Below are 20,929 nucleotides of genomic sequence, written 5' to 3'. Positions count from 1 at the left end.
TCCGGAATACCACTAAAAAAAATAGTCAAAAAGTTTCGTACAAAAAACATATGCCGAACTTTTTGATTGGTCCAGCGAATGTTGAGCTATACTCAAAAACATTTTGGAAAAATTCAACCTGAGCTAGGTTTCCGAACCCTGAGAAAACATCGAAAAGACTCAATTTGAATTGTAGAAAGGCCTTTAGTATATAAGGTAGGGGTATGATGTTTGCCATCATGCATTTGTCAGTCTACCTCAGTGCTTAATCTATCTATATACGTTTATTAATTTATTATATTGTACAACCAAATAAATATTATATTGTTTTTTTTTCCTTTTTAAATGTGTTGTATGTTTTTTTATTATAAGCATAATAATTTTGTTAAATTATGTTATATATCAAAGATTCTTGTTTAGCGTTTAATTACTGATCGTGTAACCTAACCTATAATTTGACTGATGACTCGTGCATATATGTAGTTGGATTATTTTATGTATTAAAATATTTATGCACACGTGGTGATATCATTTTTTTTTTTTTTTTTTTTTGCATTAAGGATTTAAATTTAAATTTTTATATAAAATAAACTCCCAAGTGTTATAATATTGGAAGAAATTTAAGGTAATTATTATACAGAATTTATGTTTTATTTATTTTTTTGGTAAATATTGACTGTATCGTTTTCTTGTGAATTTTATTATTATTATTGATTTATTTTGTGTTTGTTTATTTATTCTTTAGTTACAAATTAAAAAGATTTTTTTAATTAGGATAAGGTTGTTGTTTTTTTTAAATTCAGAGACAGTTTTTGAATTTCTTATTTGGAATGTAAATTTTATTTTTGGTTTCATTTTTTTGAATGGAATTTATAATTAAGAAATTAAAATAGAATTTTGATCAATTTTAACGAAAATTTCGTTATAAATAAAAATAAATGTTTTTTTTATTTTGATTTTAATGTTGCCTTAAAGTCGATGAAGTTTTGCATATATTTTTTGTATGGAAGAAAAAAAATCAATTTTTCGTAGTTTTGCTGTAAAATCGTTAAAGATCAATAATTTTTAATCGAATTATTTTATTTAGTTTATCTATTTTTTCGGAAATAATTCAAAGAAAAATGTTCAATTAAGTATATTTAGAATAATTTTAAACCTTAATATTATTTTAAGGACTAACGAAAAAAAACTATAAATACGAAAAAATAAATATGATTTTGGTGATCCTATAGGAAATAGTAAACATTACAGTTTTTTTTTTTTTGTAAATCATTAATTTCGTATGTTATTCTTTGAACATTTCTATAGAGAGAAGTAGTTTCATTGATTTTATTGATTTTTTTAACGATTTTCTACTAAATCTACAAAAACGTGTTTTTTTCCTCGTATAAAATAAATTTTTAAAAAAATATGTAAAAAAAATTTTTACAATTTTTTTATATGTTTTTTTTGTTGGTATTTTTAAATATATTTTTCTAATATTTTTTTAAATAAATTTTTCTAAATAATATTGTTTTTATATATATTTTTTTATATTTTTTTTAAATATTTTTTTTATATATTTTGTAATATATTTTTTTTAAATATTTTTTTATATAAATATTTTTATAAAACTAAAAAATAGTGTGTATTGTATTATAGTTGTTAAAATAATAGAAAAAAATTTTTTTTCTCGATAATAATTTTCTTAAAATGAATAGAAATTTTTTACAATCATAATTTTAATATTATTATTTTTTTATTAATACCGGTAAATTTTTTAAGAAAGAAAAATATATTTTTACTGAGCTGGTTTTGTACGATCAAAGGGCGGCAAAATCAAGATATGAAAAAAAAAATAAAATAAAATAAATATCCTGTTAATCGGATAACTCGAATTATGCTACTTGCCAGTAGCGAAATCATCATTTCGAGAAAAAGGCGTTTAAAGTTAAAGAAACGAAACTTTTTACATTTTATTATTTATATTTTAATTTTCTGCAAAAAAAAAAAAAGTTTCTTTTTTTTAACTAATTACAAAAATTTAGTCACCAAAGGACACTAAAGAATTTTAGTTTTTCAAAATTTTGTATTGAATATTACGAAGCTGAAGTGCGCAACGTTTATTTTAAACGATTTTTAAAGAAATAATTTTTAAAATGACAAAATTTTTTATAATTTTTTGCCTAAAAAATTTTTTTTTTTATAATTTGTTGATTAATGAAAATAACAAGAAATATTTTTTAGGTAAAGAATTATAGAATTTTTCATTTAAAAAATTTATTTTTCTTTAATAATCGTTTATCATAAACGTTGTGTACTTCAGTTTCGTTTGAATATTTTTGAGATGCCAAATTTGGAACACAAAAAGAATATTTTTTATTTTATTTATTTTTTTATTTAAGTACTCTTTTGTGAAAAACGATAATATCTTTTAAAAAGAACTGTTGTCCTTTAAATTTGTAAATTATATAATATGAATAATTCGAATCTTTTCAATATTGAAAAAAAGAAGAAAAGAAAAAATTAAAGTTTTTTTTTTTTGTTCAAATAAGGATAGATATAAAATTATACTGTATAGCAGGCCTCGGATTATACGACTTTTTCCAACTTTTTTTCAAAAATACGACTTTTTTCGACTTATTGTAATAAAATGCGACTTTTTCAACTTTTTTTTTTACATCTTTAAAAACAAATTTAAACAAAATATTTTTTTTTAATATACAATGCAGATCTTCTTTATTTCAATTATTTAACAAATTCATCACTAAATTAATTATTTTTAATAATTTTAATGAAATTCTTCACAAATTCAATTATCTTAAACTATTTTTCAATTCAAATTTTTATGAAATTTAATAATTATTTATAATTTCAAACGAACAAAAAAAAAAATTATCAAATAAAATTATCAAAAAATTTTAATTCAGAATCACTTGAAATTCAAATAATTTGCAAAAATTTAAATTATTTTTAAATGAATGATTTTTATAATATTATTCGAAAATTCAATTATCTGAAAGCATTTTTCAATTACAAACTTTTAAAATTAAATTTTTTTTATGTGATTTCTATTAAATTCTTCATCAACAAAAATGACTAAAAATTTTTCTTATTATAATAATTATTGTTTGAAATTTAACACAATTTTTGAAAATTCAATTATATTCAAAATTTTCAATTTAAAAGCTTCTAAAATTTACAATCTAAAATTTTTTGAAATTTAAAAATTTCAATTATAACTCTCCTGAAATTAAATTATTTCTAATGATTTTTTTAATATTCTGCGAAAATTAAATTATTTGAAAGCATTTTGTAATTAAAATATTTTCAAAAATTTCAATTCAAAATCAATTAAATTTCAATTCCAAATCAACTAAAATTCCATTATTTTCAAAATTATCATACAAAATCAACTAAAATTTAATTATTTTCAAAAATTTCAATTCAAAATCAATTAAATTTCAATTCCAAATCAACTAAAATTCCATTATTTTCAAAATTATCATACAAAATCAACTAAAATTTAATTATTTTCAAAAATTTCAATTCAAAATCAACTAAAATTCAATTATTTTCAAAAATTTCAGTTGAATTTCATTTATTTTAAAAAAATTTCAATTAAAATTCAATTATTTTCAAAATTTTCTTTTCAAAATTAACTAAAAATTAATGATTTTCAAAATTTTCACTCCAAAATCAACTGAAATTCAATTATTTTCAAAATTTTCTTTTCAAAATTAACTAAAATTTAATGATTTTCAAAATTTTCAATTCAAAATCAACTGAAATTCAATTATTTTCCAAAGTTTCTTTTCAAAATTAACTAAAACTCAATAATTTTCAAAATTTTCAATCCAAAATCAACTGAAATTCAATGATTTTTAAAATTTTCAGTCCAAAATCAACTGAAATTCAATTATTTTCAAAATTTTCTTTTCAAAATTGACTAAAATTCAATGATTTTCAAAATTTTCAATTCAAAATCAACTGAAATTCAATTATTTTCAAAATTTTCAATTTCAAATCAAATAAAATTCAATGATTTTCAAAATTTTCAATCCAAAATCAATTAAAAACCAATTATTTTACAAAATTTCGATTGAAATTCAATTATTTTCTAAATTTTCAATTCAAAATCAACTAGAATTCAATTATTTTAAAATTTTCAATCCAAAATCAACTGAAATTCAATTATTTTCCAAAGTTTACATTGAAATTCAATTATTTTTCAAATTTTCAATAAAAATACTAAAAATTAAATTATTTTCCAAATTTTCAATGGTAATAAATTAAAATTGAAATTCAATATTTCGAAAATTTAAATATGTGAAATCATTTTTTTTTCCAAAACATAAATTATTTTCATTTCTGTAAAATTTAATTATTCTCAGAAAATTAACAAAATCTTTTGAATTTCAATTATTTCTAATAATTCTTGATAATGTTCTTATATAAAATTATTATCATTACAGAATTAATAAAATGAATTTAATATCTAATAACATTAGTTAATTTAAAGTAAAATATTCATTAACCAATTAAATTTTGTTAAAATTGAAAAAATCAACTTTTTTTCGAATATAAATCGACTAAAACGACTTTTCTTGTGTCTTAAAGTTTATTCGCGGCCTGTATAAAAATTTTGACTGTACTATTTTAATAATAATTTTGAGGATAATTTTCAATTATCTTTAATAATTTAATTATTAATCAGATTATTTTTAATAATCTGTTTTTTAATTCGATTATATTTAATAATAATAATAAAAAATTTATTTTCAGTTATTGTCTCAAAATGATAATGGAAAAATTGAATAATTCAATTGAAGATAAATCGTTGAATAAATATCAATACAAACTTGTATCGTTTGTTGGCTCTGAGGATGACGATGGAAAAACCGATATTGACATTGTTCTATCCACTTGGATTAGATTCAGTGAAAATGAAGATAAATATTTTACTCGATTTCCTTCGCCACCTTATGATAATTGGACAATGAAAAATTTAAATAATAAATTGAAAAATTGTGCTTTAGCACCTTCCAATTGGATGGAATACGAAATTGAATTTGTAGATGAAGCAAGTATGTTTCGTTTCATTTTTTATTTTTATCAATTTTCAAATATTTATTAAAATATCAAAATTAATTTTAAATTTTACATGAACAAAAAAAAAATAATTTTTTGAAACTAGAAGCAATTTTTTAAATTGGTTTTTTTTATATTTATATTTTACATTTAGAAATTATAATAAATTATTTACAATTTATTTACATTTTTGTCGAATAAAAAGAGAAAAAATGAAAACTAATATTAAATAAAATAAAATAATTGAAAGTGAAATTAGTTAAATAAAATTGAAAAATTAAAAAAAAAAAAAAAGAAACGCATAAAAATAGGAAATTGTTTATTGTAAATTTTGTTTATCTTTTTTTTTAGAGACTTTTACTGAAGCACAGAAAATCTTTGAAAGTATGCAAACTGATTGGACTGACACTGCGAATAATTATAATAATAATAATTCAAAAAAGGTTGTAGATAAAACAAAAAAAGGTGATACAAATAAACAAATTTGGAATTCAAGTGAATTGAATAGTGGAAGAAATAATGTTTCACTTCCATACGTTTTGTTAAAAAGATGCGATTATCCTGGTAAGTAAATTTCTCTATATTTTTAATTCATTAATTTATTATTCATTTATTTTTAAATTTTTTTTTTATTAATTTTAACTAAAATGCCCTTACGTGAAAAAGCATTAAAAAATATTAATGATTGAAAATATTGTTCCCATCTTAATCGAAATAAATAAAAGTTAATTCTGTTTTTAAAAAAAAACAAATGATTCCATATCATTGGCTCTGATTCAGTGAAATTGTATTTAATTATTTTTCTAAAATGGGTTGAATTTTAAACAAGTCTAAAATTTTATGTATTATTTACTATTTTTAGTAGGACTCTCTAGTTTAGAAAATGGTGTATTTTTTTTCCAAATGTAGTTGCATGTTTAGTTTGTATGAAAAAACTCCTCAAAATCAAAAATTAAAATTTATTGGATCGTCTTTATTGGTCCAAGAATTTTTAATTTCAAATTGGAACAATATTGAGGAAATTATCTCTCATATTTTGAAATTTAGATTCTTCAAGGAAAGAAAAAAAAAAAATTATTTTAATTCTTGGTATTTCTTGGTATTCTTTGCGCATGTGGATAATTCTGAGAATGCTGTTGGTTTAACTATATAGGTAATTGGTTTTTTTTTTTGGGGATTCTTAAACTTTTTTTTTCTTGACAAATAAATTGACGAATCAAAAATGCATAAAATTAGTGATATTGTTCAGGTTCAGATGAAGTAGAAGCCACGGTCAATGATGATTATTTATGTGATGGAGGAGAGGGTACGAGCGATCCATCAAACGTCTGTAGTTGTCTAAAAAGATTTCTAAACTTATCTGTCTCCAAAAATAAAGAAGGTAATATGAAAAAAAAAAAAAAAAAAACGAAAAAAAATTCGAAATTTCAATTATTTAAAACATTTTTCAATTGAAAATTCTCTAAAATTCAATATTATGGCCGAAAATTCTTTCCAAAAAAGTTTTCAATAATTTATTAAAAGTAGAATTTTCATTAAAACAATTTTCTATATTTACAGAATTTTTATTGTAACCGAAAATTCACTTTACAGACTTTTTATTTGTTCAAATTTTTATTTATCAGAATTTTTTTTTCCTCCAATTTTCATTTGTTCGAATTATTATTATTTGATTGAATTTCCATAAAACCGATATTTCTGAAGAATTTTTAACTTAACCGAAAAAATCATTTAACAAAATTTCTCATTGATAGAATTTTCATTTGTCCGAAATTGCAAATGGCCGAAGAAATGTAATAGATTTTGGCGCGATTTTTAAAATCAACCAATCACAATTTTATGAATAATTTTTGATTGGTTGATTTTAAAAATCGCGCCAAAATCGATTACGTTTATTCGGCCATCTTCAATTTCGAACAAATGAAAATTCTATCAATGAGGAATTTTGTTAAATGATTTTTTCGGTTAAGTTAAAAATTCTTCAGAAAAATCGGTTTTATGGAAATTTAATCAAATAATAATAATTCGAACAAATGAAAATTCATCTGAAAGAATAAAATGAAAATTCTATGCAATGAAATTCTACCCAATAAAAATTCTTTAAAATGCCCTATTATGTTAAATAAAAATTCTGACAAATAAAAATTCGAACAAATAAAAATTCTGTGAATTCAATTTTCGGTTATATAAAAATTTTATAATATAGAAAGTCATTTTCATGAAAATTCTGTAAAATTCTAATTCGATCAAATGAAAATTCGTCTCAAAAATAATTATGACAATTCCATAAAATGAAAATTCTAACGATTTTTAGAACATAATCATGCGTTTCTTAAAATTTACAAAATTTTCAATTTAAAATCTCATCAAAAATTTGATTTATTCTAAAAATTTGGACTAAAAAATTCTAAAAAACTACAACTTTTTTGAAATTCAATTTTTTAAATTTCTATTTAAAAAATTCTTTGTTTATAATTAATTATTTTTTATAATTTTTAAAATTATTCTAAATTTTAATTATTAATTATTTGATGGTCGGTCCATTATATTTTCCCTGAAAGTCATTGCGGTATGTTAAAATATTTTTTTTTTCTATTAATAATAATACACGATTCAACATCTCTAGGTTCAGCGCCAAAAAAAAATTCTATAAAGAGTAAAAACAATAATCTATCCGCTGAAGTATCTACTTCCACTCCGAAAAAATCAGGAAATCGACAAACTAGATCGACAAAATCTATTGATATTAATTGTAAGAAAATTTGTTTTATTCTTTTTTTTTCTTTTTTATATGTTGAATGTTATTTTTTTTATCTATTTTTAATTTTTTTTTCCCTTCTTTCTAAACAGCTACACCTAAGAAATCGAAATCAAGTAAATTTGATTCGAAAGAAAAGACAATTTCAAGGAAAAGAAAGACAAAAGATGATGAACTTCAAAATTGTAAGAAAAATAATTTTTTTTAGTGAATTTTCGTTGTACTATTTAGTTATTTATTTATTTATTTATTAATAACTATATATGTTAATTATTTAAATCAAAAATGTTTTTTACTCAGAAAAAAAATAAACCCCGATATTGGCATAATAAAATCGGAATTTTTTTTTAGAATTGTATAAAATTGTTATAATATTTTAAATCTACGAGAATGTTAGTCTTTAAAATCTACTGCATTTGATTAGTATTATGTATTTAAATAAGATGTATCTTTTTTTTTTTTATATATTTTTATAATCTATTGTAATGTTACCCCTTTATGTTCACAATTGAACTGTGGGGAATGATATAAATAAATAAATAAATAAAAAATAGTAACTTTATTTTTTTTTACATTAAAAGAATGTTATTTTATGTTTAAAAATTATTTAATTAACATTCATACACAGCATCAACCGAAAGATCTGTCAAGAATCCAAGAATTATGAGATGTAAGTATTATTGAAAATTTCAATTAATTTTAATTTTTGATTTTATTTTATTTATTATTTTGTAATTTATTATTAATTATTTTATAATTAAGAATTAATTACTTTATAATTTAAAATTAATTTATTACTTATTTCATAATTTAAAATCAATTATTTTATAATTTAAAATTAAATACTTTATAATTTAAAATCAATTATTTCATATAACCGCCGACAGGGGTAATTATGGAATTTTATGTACAATTTTTATTAGAAAATTATTTCAATTTGGTTTCGTAATTTAAATAATTAATATTTTGCTTAAAAAGTAACTCAATTGTTTTTTTTTTTAATTTTTATTGTCATTGGCAACGGAAAAAAAATATTGTCAAACTTCAAAAAAGTGAAAAAGTTATTAAATAATAATTTTTTTTCTTTTATTATTTTACTCTGGAGTACTTTATAAAAAGTTTTCTTAATATACAGACAAAAAAAATTAAATTATTCTTATTTTTACAATTAAAATCAAAATTTGTTCTATAAATTGACTCAAATACAAGACAATTATAGAACAATAAGTTTAAAGAAAAAAACTTCGTCAAAATATTTTTTTCTTGTTAATGAAATTTGGAAAATCTTTAAAAAGGATATTCAGAATTTTGAAATTGTTTACAATAACAATTTAGATTTTTTGATGAAAGAAAAAAGTTTTAAAAAAAATTGGCGCGTTTCTTTTTGTTTCATAATTTCTCCGGTTGATGGAAATTAAAATTAATTATAGTTTATAATTTTAAATTATTTGAAAATAATCAATAAAAACTTTCATAAAATTTATAAATAAAAAAAAACATTATAGAAGCTAAAAAATGTTATTTCGTGTTTTAATAATAATTAAAAATACATTATACTTCAAAAATTATTATTATTATTATTATTATTATTATTATATTATTGGTCTTCTGACTATTGGATCTATTTCAATAAATAAGTAAACAATTTGAATTGTATATGAATATTGTGACGCGCTCTGAAGAAAGGGCGCCAAGAAGCAAAAAAAAAAAAAAAATTGTAGGTTATGTTTATGATAGTTTGGAGTAAAAATACAAAAACGAATCAAATCACAGTAAAAAATAAAAAAAAAAGAATATTAAAAGTGATGCATTTGTAAAAATTTTTTTTTTTTACTAAAAAAGAATAAGACAGAAAGAAACTTTACTACAATTAAATTGAAATCTATCTTAAACATAACCTATAATTCGTTTGCTTTTTAGGCGCCTTTAGAGGGCATTCCGATATATATGATGTATTCCACGCCAAAGTGTAAGTCCATCTGCAATTGCATCTCCGATTTTTTTTTCTTTTAGTACTAATTGAGACTAGAAAAATTTTTTTTCAAATTTTTTTAGCAATTTTTCGAGTTACGGAATTTTGAAAATTGGAGAATTTTTAAGACTTTTAATTTTTGAATGCTTATAACTTCCTTAAAAATGCATCAATTTTAAAAGTCTTTTTTTCAAAATGTGTGTTTTTAAACGTACTTTTCAAACAAAAAAATCGAAATTTTTTTTAAACGATATTACTATCAAATTTTTGAGTTTTAATTAATTAATTTATTTATTTAATACAAACGGGCAATTTTTTAATGATAAAAAGTAATTTTTCTTATTTGATGTACTGATCGATTTTTTTCAAAATTTATTCAAAAAAACTACTTTTTTTTACGAAACTTTTAAGCCTAGCCCGATAATGGGCAAACAATTTTTACAATATTTTCGGAATTTTTCAAAAATTTTTGAATTTTGGATTTTTTAAAAATATTTTTGGTTTTATTTTTATACTACGTAGTTTAATGTATTTTGATTCGCTGATTACGAAAATTATAGTGACAATACCCAAAAATTTGATTTTTATGGTGAAAACCATTAAAAAAAAGTTCCAAAATTTATGGTTTTTTTCGTTTATTGGGTAAAATATGCAAAATTAAAAAAAATGTATTTTAATAAGATCTATAACTTTTGTTTCAAAGTTTTTTTTTAATTTTGCATATTTAAACCCAATAAACGAAAAAAACCATAAATTTTTGGACTTTTTTTTATGGTTTTAACCATAAAAATCAAATTTTTGGGTATTGTCACTATGATTTTCGTAATCAGCGCATCAAAATACATAAAAGTACGTAGTATAAAAAAAACAAAAATATTTTTAAAAAATTCAGAATTGAAAAATTTTGTGAAAAATTCCGAAAATATTGTAAAAATTGTTTGCCCATTATCGGGCTAGGCTTAAAAGTTTCGTTTTTTTTGAAAAAATTTTGAAAAAAATCAATCAGTACGTCAAATGAGAAAAATGACTTTTTATCATTAAAACTCAAAAATTTGATAGTAATACCTATCGTTTAAAAAAAAATTTTTGATTTTTTTGTTGAAAAGTACGTTTAAAAACACACATTTTGAAAAAAGACTTTTAAAATTGATGCATTTTTAAGGACAATTCCATAACTCGAAAACGGCTTGTTAAAAAAAATTTCAAAAAATTCATGGAAGCTAGTCTCAATTAGTACTAAAAGAAAAAAAAATTTCAAAAAAATCGGAGATGTAATTGCAGATGGACTTACACTTTGGCGTGGAATACATCATATATATATATTTATTTGTATATTATATTTATAAATTATATTATAATATATTATATTTATTTATATATTTATTGCATTGATGATTATTTTGAATATACGGAAATAAATTGTTATAATTTATTTTCAGCTGATAGATCATTACCGACAGAAACTGTTGTCAGTGTTTCTGAAAACTTTGAAAATAAATTAAATAATTCTTTAATTGAATCAGAGTCAGAGGATCATGAGATGAATACAACATATACTATTGATAATTCACACAATGAGCAAGAAGTTGATTCAATAAATGTTAATAGTAATAATGATTCACATGATCAGGAAACAAATGAATCAATTTTTTTTACAAATAGTTCATATGAAAATGAATTAAGGGATCCAATTTATACTTATATTGACAGTTCACGGGAAACAAATTCTGTTGAAAATTTACATGAACAAAAAGTTGATTCAACAAATATTAATTATTCACAAGTGAAAGAAATAGAAGAAACAAATTTTGTTAATAATTCACAAGAGGAAAATGTTGATTCATCAAATAATAATTTACAAGGAAATGAAATAGAAGAAATATTTGTTAATAATTCACAAAAAATGGATGAAACAAATTTTGTTAATAACTTACAAGTGGAAAATATTGATTTATATAATAATTCACAAGATCAAGAAATAGAAGAAATTAATTTTGCAAATTTACAGAAGGAAACATTGAATGAAATATATTCGGCTGATAATTCACAGAAGGAGAAAGTGGATGAAAAAAATTCTGCTCAAGAAGAAATGGAAGAAACAAATTTTGCTAATAATTTACAAGAGGAAAATATTGATTCAATAAATAATAATTCACGTGATCGAGAAATAGAGGAAATAAATTCTGCTGATAATTCACAGGATCGAGAAATAGAAAAAATTTTTGTTAATAATTCACAAAAACAAAAATTGGACGAAACAAATTCTGCTGATAATTCACAAGATGAAGAATTTGATGAAACATTTTCTATTAATAATTCACTGATGAAAGAAATTGAATCAACAAATTCTGATGATAATTGTAAGAAATTTCAAGTTTTGTTTTAATTAATTTTATTTTACTTTTTTTTTTATGAAGAAAGGTTTTTTGTTTTTTTCAAAAATAGATTAAATCATAAATTTTTAAAAATTGATAAATTCACAATTTTTCTTGTTGTTTCGAGGAAAAACAAATGAAATTTCTCACATAACCATTTAATTTTTAAAGAAAGAAAAATTGTGATAAATTATTTATATGAAAATTGTTTTTTTTATTTAAGAACATTTTGTTCTTAAATTCTAATTGAAGAATTTCAAGGGTTTTGGCAATTTTTTTTTTAGCAAAAATTATTAAAATTATAAATCATTTTGGTTAAGTTTAGATATTTTTAAATTGAAATTTCTTTATTATAATAAAATTTCAAAATTTCGGATTTTTAAAAATTTATTTTTTAAATTCTCACTTTTTTTTTTTTTTTTTGTGAACTTTTTTAAAAACTTCAGAAAAACAAAACGGAATATTAATTTACTGCATTTTTTTTGCTATTAATATTAATTGAAATAGTTTGAAAATATTTAAAAAAAAAAATAAATTCAAAAAATCTGGTAAATTATTTTTCCCTCAAATTTTCGAAAAGTTTACATAAAAACAGAAAATTAAAAAAAAACATTTATAGTTTTATTTTAAAGAAAGTTATCAGCATTAAAAAAAAAAAAAATTTTTACAGATTTGAAAATTTGGAAAATTATTTTCTAATAATTATAAATAATTGCGTATCTCTAAGTATAATGTAAAAAAATATTTAAAATACTTAAAAAAAAAAAAATTAATTCTTTTATAGGGAGTGAAAATAATAATTTATCTGCTAAAACTTCTACTTCTACATCGAAAATAATTGAGAGGCGATTAACTAGAAGTATGACATCACGTGATAGTAATAGTAAGAAATTTTTTTTTATATTTCTATTCTTTGTATTGAATATTATTATTTTTTTTGATTTTGTATTGTATTCCTTTACAGTTCAAGTTTCTACTTCTACATTGAAAAATTTGGAAAGACGACAAACTAGAAGTATGAAATCTACCGATATTAATAGTAAGAATTTTTTTTTGTTGTTTTTTCGTTAAATGTTATTTTTTTTCTATTTTAATTTTTTTTTCTGTACAGCTTCATCTAACAGATTGAATTTAAGAAATTTAGCTTGGAAAGAAAAGACTATTTTAAGGAAAAGAAAGTCGGAAGATTATGAAACTGAGAATTGTAAGAAAATCAATTTTTTTAATTTAAATTTTTTGTGCTATTCAGATAATTAGTTATTTATTCTGTTATTTATGTTTTATAAAAAAAGTAGGAATTTTTTTCTTTAAATTAAAAAAATTTAATTTAAATTCACAAATTTTTAATTAACATTCCCACAGCATCATCCGAAAGATTTGACAAATCTCCAAAAATTAGAAAATGTGAGTATTATTACAATTTTCATAATATAATTATTATTATTATTATTACTATTTATTATTATTTATTAAAATATATTTAATGCGTAATCAAGAAATTTTGAAAAAAAATTTATTTTCAGCTGTTTCATTTGCGTCGAAAAAAACAATTTTTAATCCAACAGGAAATTTAAAAAATAAATTCGAAATTACAGTAGATGAATCAGATTTGATGGATTCAATAATTACTATTGATGATTCAGAGGAGCAAATAGTTGATTCAATAAATGTAAATAATAATTTACAAGGTCATGTAATGGAAGAAATTATTTTTGATAATAATTCACAGGCGGAAAAAGTGAATGAAACAAATTCTACGAATAATTCAAAAAAGAAAAAAATTAAATCAACAAATTCTAATGTCAATTGTAAGGAAATATTAATTGAATGTTTTAATTTATTTAATTTTTAATTTATATTCTTATGGATTTTTTAGTAATGATTTTCCAAAAATAGATTTTATATTAACGTTTATTTTTATTGATTATTATAATTATTAACAATAAATTATAATTATTAATAATTAATATAAATAATTTTGCATAATAATAATAATAAATAATTCCATATCTCTAGGTGCAAAATTCAAAATTAATTCTTCTATAAGCAGTGAAAATAAAAAATTATCAGCTGATGCTTCTCATTCTACACCGAAAAATTCAGAAAGAGGACAAACTCGAAGTATGAAATCTACTGATATTAATAGTAAGAAATTTTTTTTTTTCGTTTTCTTCTAGTTGATTGTTACTTTTTTTCTGTTTTTATATTTATTTATTTTTTTTTTTTGTAAAGTTTCACCCATAAAATTAAATTCAAAAAAACTAGTTTGGAATGAAAAAACAAGTTCAAGTAAAGGAAAGAAGGAAGATGATGAACTTCAAAATTGTAAGAAAACCAATTTTTTCTGCTATTTAGTTATTTATTTATTATAGTTATAATTATTTTTTAAAATTATTTATTTATTAAAAAAAATAGTAAGAATTTTTGACTGCATAGCAAGCCTCGGATTATACAACTTTTTCGACTATTTCCGACTTTTTTTTTCAAAAATGCGCTATTTTTCGACTTATTTTAATAAAATGCGACTATTTCGACTTTTTTTACATTTAAAAAAAAAAAATTTTTTGAATACAGTATATTTTTTAAGTATAAAATGCAGATCTTCTTCAGATCTTCTTTATTTCAATTATTTAACAAATTTTTAATTAAAATTCTTCACTAAATTAATTATTTTTAATAATTTTAATAAAATTAATAACAAATTCCATTATTTCAAATTATTTTTCAATAAAAATTTTTATAAAATTTAAAAATTGTTTATAATTTTAAAAAAATATCAAATAAAATTACCAAAAATTTTTAATTCAAAATCATAAATCAATTCAAAATCAACTGAAATTCAATTATTACCCAAAATTTCAATTCAAAATCAATTAAAATTCAATTATAATCCAAAAATTCAATTCAAAATTAATTATCAAAATTTTCAATCAAAAATCAATTACAATTAAATTATCCAAAATTTCAATTAAAATTCAATTATTTTCCAAAATTTCAATTCAAAATAAAAAAAATTAAATTATTTTCAATTATTTTCAATTCAAAATCAAAGAAAATTCAATTATTTTCCAAATTTTCAATTCAAAATCAACTAAAATTCAATTTTTTTTTAAAATTTCAATTCAAAATTAATTATTATCAAAATTTTCAATCAAAAATCAACTAAAATTGAATTATCCAAAATTTCAATTAAAATTCAATAATTTTTAAAACTTTGAATTTAAAAGCTTCTAAAATTTAATTATTTCTAAAATTTTTTTTGATATTTAATAATTTCAATTATAACTCTAAGGAAATTCAATTATTTTTAACTATTTTTATAATATTCTTTGAAAATTCAATTATCTGAAACCATTTTTCAATTAAAAAGGGTTTTCAAATTATTGTATTTTTGTCCGCAATTTCTAATAAATTTTTTATTGAAATCATCAAAAATTTTTAATTAAAAATCACTTGAAGTTTAATTAATTTCAAAAATCTCAATTGTAAATCTTTGAAAATTCAATGACTTTTAAAAAATTTTATCTAATATTATTTGATAAATTATTTTTAGTTCTGTAAAATTTAATAATTGTTTGAAAATTAACAAAATCTTTTGAAATTCAATTATTTCTAAAAATTTCAACTTTAACCCTTCCAAAAGTATTATTATTTAAAAAAAATTTTTATTTAAAAATCTGTAAAATATTTTAGTTAAAATAAAAAAAATCGACTTTTTCGACTTTTTTTTTGAATATAAATCGACTAAATCGACTTTTTTTGTGCTTTTAAGTCGATCCGAGGCCTGTGTATATTAAAAGAACGTTATTTTAAGTTTAATAAATATTTAATTAACATTTCCACAGCATCGCTCGAAAGATCTGTCCAGTCTCTAAAAATTAAGAACTGTAAGTTTTTTTTTTACAAATGTTTTAATAATAATAAAAAAAACACATTTATTTTGAAGATTAGTTTAATTTTAACTTCAAAAATTGGAAAATCAATTCGGCCTTAAAATTTTTTTTTTTAATTATCGTAACAGGTTACTTAAATGATGTAAATTCTAGTAGAATGGCAGCTTTTATATATAGATTGAAAGTTTAAAATACGTATAGAATTATCTATTTATTTCACTTGAGATTATTTTTACGGAAATAAATATAATTTCTTTTCAGCTGTTACATTTGCATCGCCAAAAATTGTTCTCGTTGCTTTCGATTACTTTGAAAAAAAATTAAATATTACGAAAAATAAAACTAATTCACATGATAAACAAATTGGTGAAAAAACTATTGTTGATAATACACGGAAGAAAAAAATTGATTTAAAAAATAATATTAATAAAAATAATAATATTTCACAAGATCCTGAAGTGAAAGCAACAAATTTTTATAATAATTTACAAGAGCAAGAAGTTGATAAAACAAATTCTATCAATAATTCACAAGAAGAAGAAATAGAAGAAACGAATTCTATTAATAATTCACAAGAAAAATTAATAGAGGAAACAAATTTTGTTAATAATTCACAAGAAAAAGAAATAGAAGAAACCAATTTTGTTAATAATTCAAAAGAAACAGAAATTGAAGAAACAAATTTTGTTAATAATTCAAAAGAAAAAGAAATAGAAGTAACAAATTTTGTTAATAATTCACAACTAAAAGAAAGAGATGAAACAAATTTTGTTTGTAATTCACATGAGCAAGAAATTTATAAAACAAATTTTGACAATAATTCACAGAAGCAAGAAATTAATGAAATATATTCTAATTATAATTCACAGGAGAAAAAAATTAAATCAAAAAATCCTAACAACATTTGTAAGAACCATATTGAACGTACTGATGACAATGATGATTTAAATAATTTATTCAGTTTTATAATTACTGAAGAAGAAAAAGGTGATAAAAATTTAGTAAATTAATAATATTTTTAATTTCATTTTAAGAAAACTATAAATTTTATGTTTTTTTTTTTTAAATCAATTTCAGAATATATTTATTTTTCTAAATTTATTGAACTAAATTAATAAATATAGAAAATTATTGCATTTAGTAAATTATTAAATTTAGTAAATAGTCTAAATAATTCAGTATATGACTAAATTTAATGTAAGAGCAAAATTTAGTGTACTAAATTATTAAATTTCTTTAAATGACTAATTTTAGTACCATATCCAATTTAGTAAATGACTAAATTTAGTAGGTCGTCTTAATTTATAAATTATTTAATTTAGTAAATAACTAAATTTAGTAAATTTTTTAATTTAGTAAATAGTTTAAATTTAGTAAACAGTCTAAATTTTGTAACTCATTAAATTGAATAAATGACTAAATTTAGTAAATAGTTTAAATTTAGTAAATGAATAATTTTAGTTTATGACTAAATTTAAGAAATTATTAAATTTAGTGTACTAAATTATTTAATTTAGTAAATAAATATATTTAGTGAATGACTGAATTAAGTAAATATTCTAAATTTAGTATGTGATTAGGTTTAGTCTACTAAATTAATTAATTTATTAAAAAAAAAACTAAATTTAGTATTACTAAATTGTTAAATATAGTATTTGAATAAATTTAGTATAAGGATTAAATTTAGCAAATGACTAAATTTAGTAAATTTTTACATTTAATAAATGACGAAATTTAGTGTTACTAAATTAGTAAATTATTAAGTTAATTACTAACTATAAATATTTTCTATATGTTTAAAACAATATCTCAAATGTCATTTGTTAACATTAAATTTTTTGTCTTTAATTCTTCTATTTTCTTAATTTAGAAAAAATTTTAATTTCAGAAAATCCACATCTATTATTTCCAAAGATAATGAAAGCTCTTCGTATAATTCATCTAAATCAAATAGATGAACGGCTAAAAATTCAATATATTATTGACAATATGATAAATAATAATAAAAATAGTAGTAATGATAATAATAACAGTAAAAATAGTATTAATAATAATAATAATGCTAATAATTATGATGGTGATGATGATAATAATAATAATAGTCCTATGAAGGAAATATTTGTTGAAAATATGAATACAGTATTACCCATTTCAACAATGAACGAATTTTCAGTGATTGAAAATTTATTAAAAGGAAATCCATCATTTAGAAAAAGCTTTGTAAGTAAATATTTCAAATTTCTTTCTAAATATATTTTGAATATTGGTATAAATTATATTTTATATTAATAATAATTTTTATGATTTTAAAATTTAATTTTAAATAATTGAAATTTTTTTATTTCCATTAATTTTTTAATTATAACTAAATTAAATTTTTATTGGATTTTTATTTTTTGATAGCAGTCATTTAAATAAGTATTGTTTAATGTAAAAAAAAAGAAATAAATTTTTCCTATTTTAGACAAAATTATTAATTAATTTCGTAGACAACAATAAAATATTATCGCAATGTATAACAGAAATTTTAAAAAATTGTTTTATAAAAGATGTGACAATTCAATACAATGCATGTACAGCAACTGAGAAGACATCAAAAATTTTTAAGGATACAGAATTTTATAAAATTATGTTCGGTATGAAAATATTTTTATTCACATATTTTTATTATCGATAATTTATTCAAATTTTAATGATTTTTTAATTATATAATAATATATTTGAAAAAAAAATTTCTTTCAAATATTATTTTGAACTATCAAATAAAAATTTTATTTATATTAAATTTTTGAAATATATTATTCAAATAATAAAAAATTATTTGTTTTTAAATAATTTTTTATTTGATAATTGTAAAGTAACCAATTATTATTTGAAGTAAATAAATTTTTTTTCATCATATAAAGTGAAAAAAATTAATAAAAATAATTTTTTTTTCCCCACAGATTTTATAACTAAGAAATATAGACCATTAAGTCCAATAACGGAGGAAGAGTTTTTAAAGCAGCTTGAGATTGTTTTTTTAAAATTACATTAAATGAGCTGTGATTCACTTTTGCATGAAAGTCGTAACGAATTTTTTTTTTTTTTTTTTAATATTCTTTTTAGCATAATATACTGTGATAAAAATAATGTTAAATCTCATAGAATGAGTATTTAAATACGTATAAATATATATATATATTTAATTTATTTGATATGAAATTTAGTTGACTTAATAATGGAATTATTTTTGAAATAAAAATTGCATGCTTTGGTTCATTAATAATTCTCTAAAATCAATTAATTATTATATCAAGTGAAAAATATGTATTTTTTTTATGGATTCGAATGTGTGTTACTTGTATATGGACTAAATGGTGTTTCTAGTTTAAAGTTAAAAAAAATAAGGAAGATATTATGTAATTGTAAGATTTGCATAGCAATGTTTGTATTACTCGAAGAGCTATTTAAAAAGTCAAAATTATTATTTTTTTTATATATGTGTTTCAAATGTTTAAAATAAATATTGATATAATAAACATTTTTTGACTGACAAATTGCTTTTATAAATTTCTACAATTTCGTTAAATCAAACTTAAACAGTTGTACTTTTTTTTTTGTACAAATAAAGAACATGTGGGGCATTCAACAATTTTTTTTTTACTAGAATTAAAATTAAAATTTAAACTTACTACTTTGTAATGATGAATTAAAATTTAAATCGAAAAGACTAATTCAATTGAAATTTGGGTTTTTTTAAATTACTTATTTGTTAGAATTAGAATGAATTTAAATTGATTAAATTTCTCAATTTCTAAGATTTCTACAGGTATCTATAGAATTTAACAATTAATTCAATAATTTTAAATTGGCGGTGGCTGCTTTTTTCTCAAAGAATAGGATACAATAAAACTAGTTTTATTTAAAAAGAGGAGTTTTCAATTTTTTGATTCCCAATCGTAAATATTTTCAAAGTCAAGTAAAAGTGAAATGTAGATTTTTTATTCTATTAATAGATATATAAAACGAAAATCTATTCTCACTTGTATATTTTCTGATTTGTCTATAAATTTATATATTACATACGTCATACATAATTAAGGATATTATCATATCATAAAAATTGACGTAATATTTGACGTTTGAATTACAATTTTAAATATATAAATTTCTTGAAGAACAATTTAATAAAATTACATTTTCTCTTTTTTTTTTGCAAAATCTATTAATTTTATAAAATTGTTCTTCAAGAAAATCTTAAATTTATTTAAATTTCTTAATTTATTTATTTTGTCATAGAGAAAATTCTTGATTTTTTTCTCAAATATTCGCGGTAATGTAAAAAGTATCGCCACTTTGACATAACCTCAAAATTGAGAATAAAAAATGTTTAATACTAAAAAATAATGTTTATAATAATTATTAATTTTTTTAATTCGATTCCCCTTCCCAAATCAGACATTTTAAGAATGCGGATTCATTATTAATGTTTTCAATCGGTTGTCTTTCAAAAATTGGCTCCTCATAGATGCATTTAATTTAAAAAGGATTTTTCTCTCAACTCTGATAGAAACGGAAAAATCGAAAAAAATTCCAGTTATCCTGAAATGTTGTACTTTCATTTACGCACAAGAAATTGAAAATTCATTTACGATAAACGAAGTCAGGAAGTAAAATAAGACATTTTTTTTTGTAGCCGTCAAATGCTGCCCCAAACGGTAAATTTCAGTACTACTCAAACTCTTCCTATTGGCAAATCAAACCGACAGTGGCGCCGTCCTGGTGTATAGCAAGTGAACTAGATTTAGTGGGAACAAAATTTTTAAAATGCATGTAAAAGCGACAAATTATTTTAATAATTAATTCACTAATGGAGTGAAATAATTATTAAAATAATTTA

The 20,929-nt window shown here is 19.6% G+C and overlaps 1 protein-coding gene across 2 annotated transcripts; it reads left to right on the top strand.

Moving 5' to 3' along the window:
- Window positions 1–204: 204 nt before the first annotated feature.
- Window positions 205–19,584, top strand: LOC127286507 (uncharacterized protein MAL13P1.304-like). Of its 2 annotated transcripts, none has more exons than XR_007843749.1 (20): window positions 205–604; window positions 4,744–5,045; window positions 5,401–5,613; window positions 6,299–6,430; window positions 7,676–7,801; window positions 7,900–7,992; window positions 8,436–8,477; window positions 11,219–12,139; window positions 12,939–13,037; window positions 13,119–13,193; window positions 13,266–13,358; window positions 13,517–13,558; window positions 13,678–13,962; window positions 14,171–14,299; window positions 14,387–14,479; window positions 16,000–16,041; window positions 16,309–17,034; window positions 17,936–18,267; window positions 18,597–18,683; window positions 18,993–19,054. XR_007843749.1 is itself a non-coding variant. In XM_051312951.1 (20 exons), exons 2-20 carry the CDS (start codon window positions 4,757–4,759, stop codon window positions 19,082–19,084), a joined length of 3,996 nt encoding a protein of 1,331 aa, XP_051168908.1. In that variant the 5' UTR covers window positions 205–604; window positions 4,744–4,756; the 3' UTR covers window positions 19,085–19,584. The 2 variants fall into 2 exon arrangements, 1 of the variants encoding a protein (XP_051168908.1); XM_051312951.1 differs by having other exon boundaries at window positions 18,512–18,683; window positions 18,993–19,584.
- Window positions 19,585–20,929: the final 1,345 nt, after the last annotated feature.

This window comes from Leptopilina boulardi, unplaced genomic scaffold (assembly GCF_019393585.1).
Source record: "Leptopilina boulardi isolate dan_hultmark-lab unplaced genomic scaffold, ZJU_Lbou_2.1 LbouV2_362, whole genome shotgun sequence".
Taxonomy (NCBI): Eukaryota; Metazoa; Arthropoda; class Insecta; order Hymenoptera; family Figitidae; genus Leptopilina; species Leptopilina boulardi.
This window is presented reverse-complemented; position numbering and strand designations above follow the sequence as displayed.

What these genes read in the sequence shown, in the direction of transcription:
- LOC127286507 (XM_051312951.1), top strand. Translation starts at nt 4,757, where the DNA reads ATGATAATGGAAAAATTGAATAATTCAATTGAAGATAAATCGTTGAAT. An exon ending in TGAATTTGTAGATGAAGCAA is followed by an intron (nt 5,046 to 5,400) that starts GTATGTTTCGTT and finishes CTTTTTTTTTAG; the next exon opens with AGACTTTTACTGAAGCACAG. An exon ending in AGATTATGAAACTGAGAATT is followed by an intron (nt 13,359 to 13,516) that starts GTAAGAAAATCA and finishes ACATTCCCACAG; the next exon opens with CATCATCCGAAAGATTTGAC.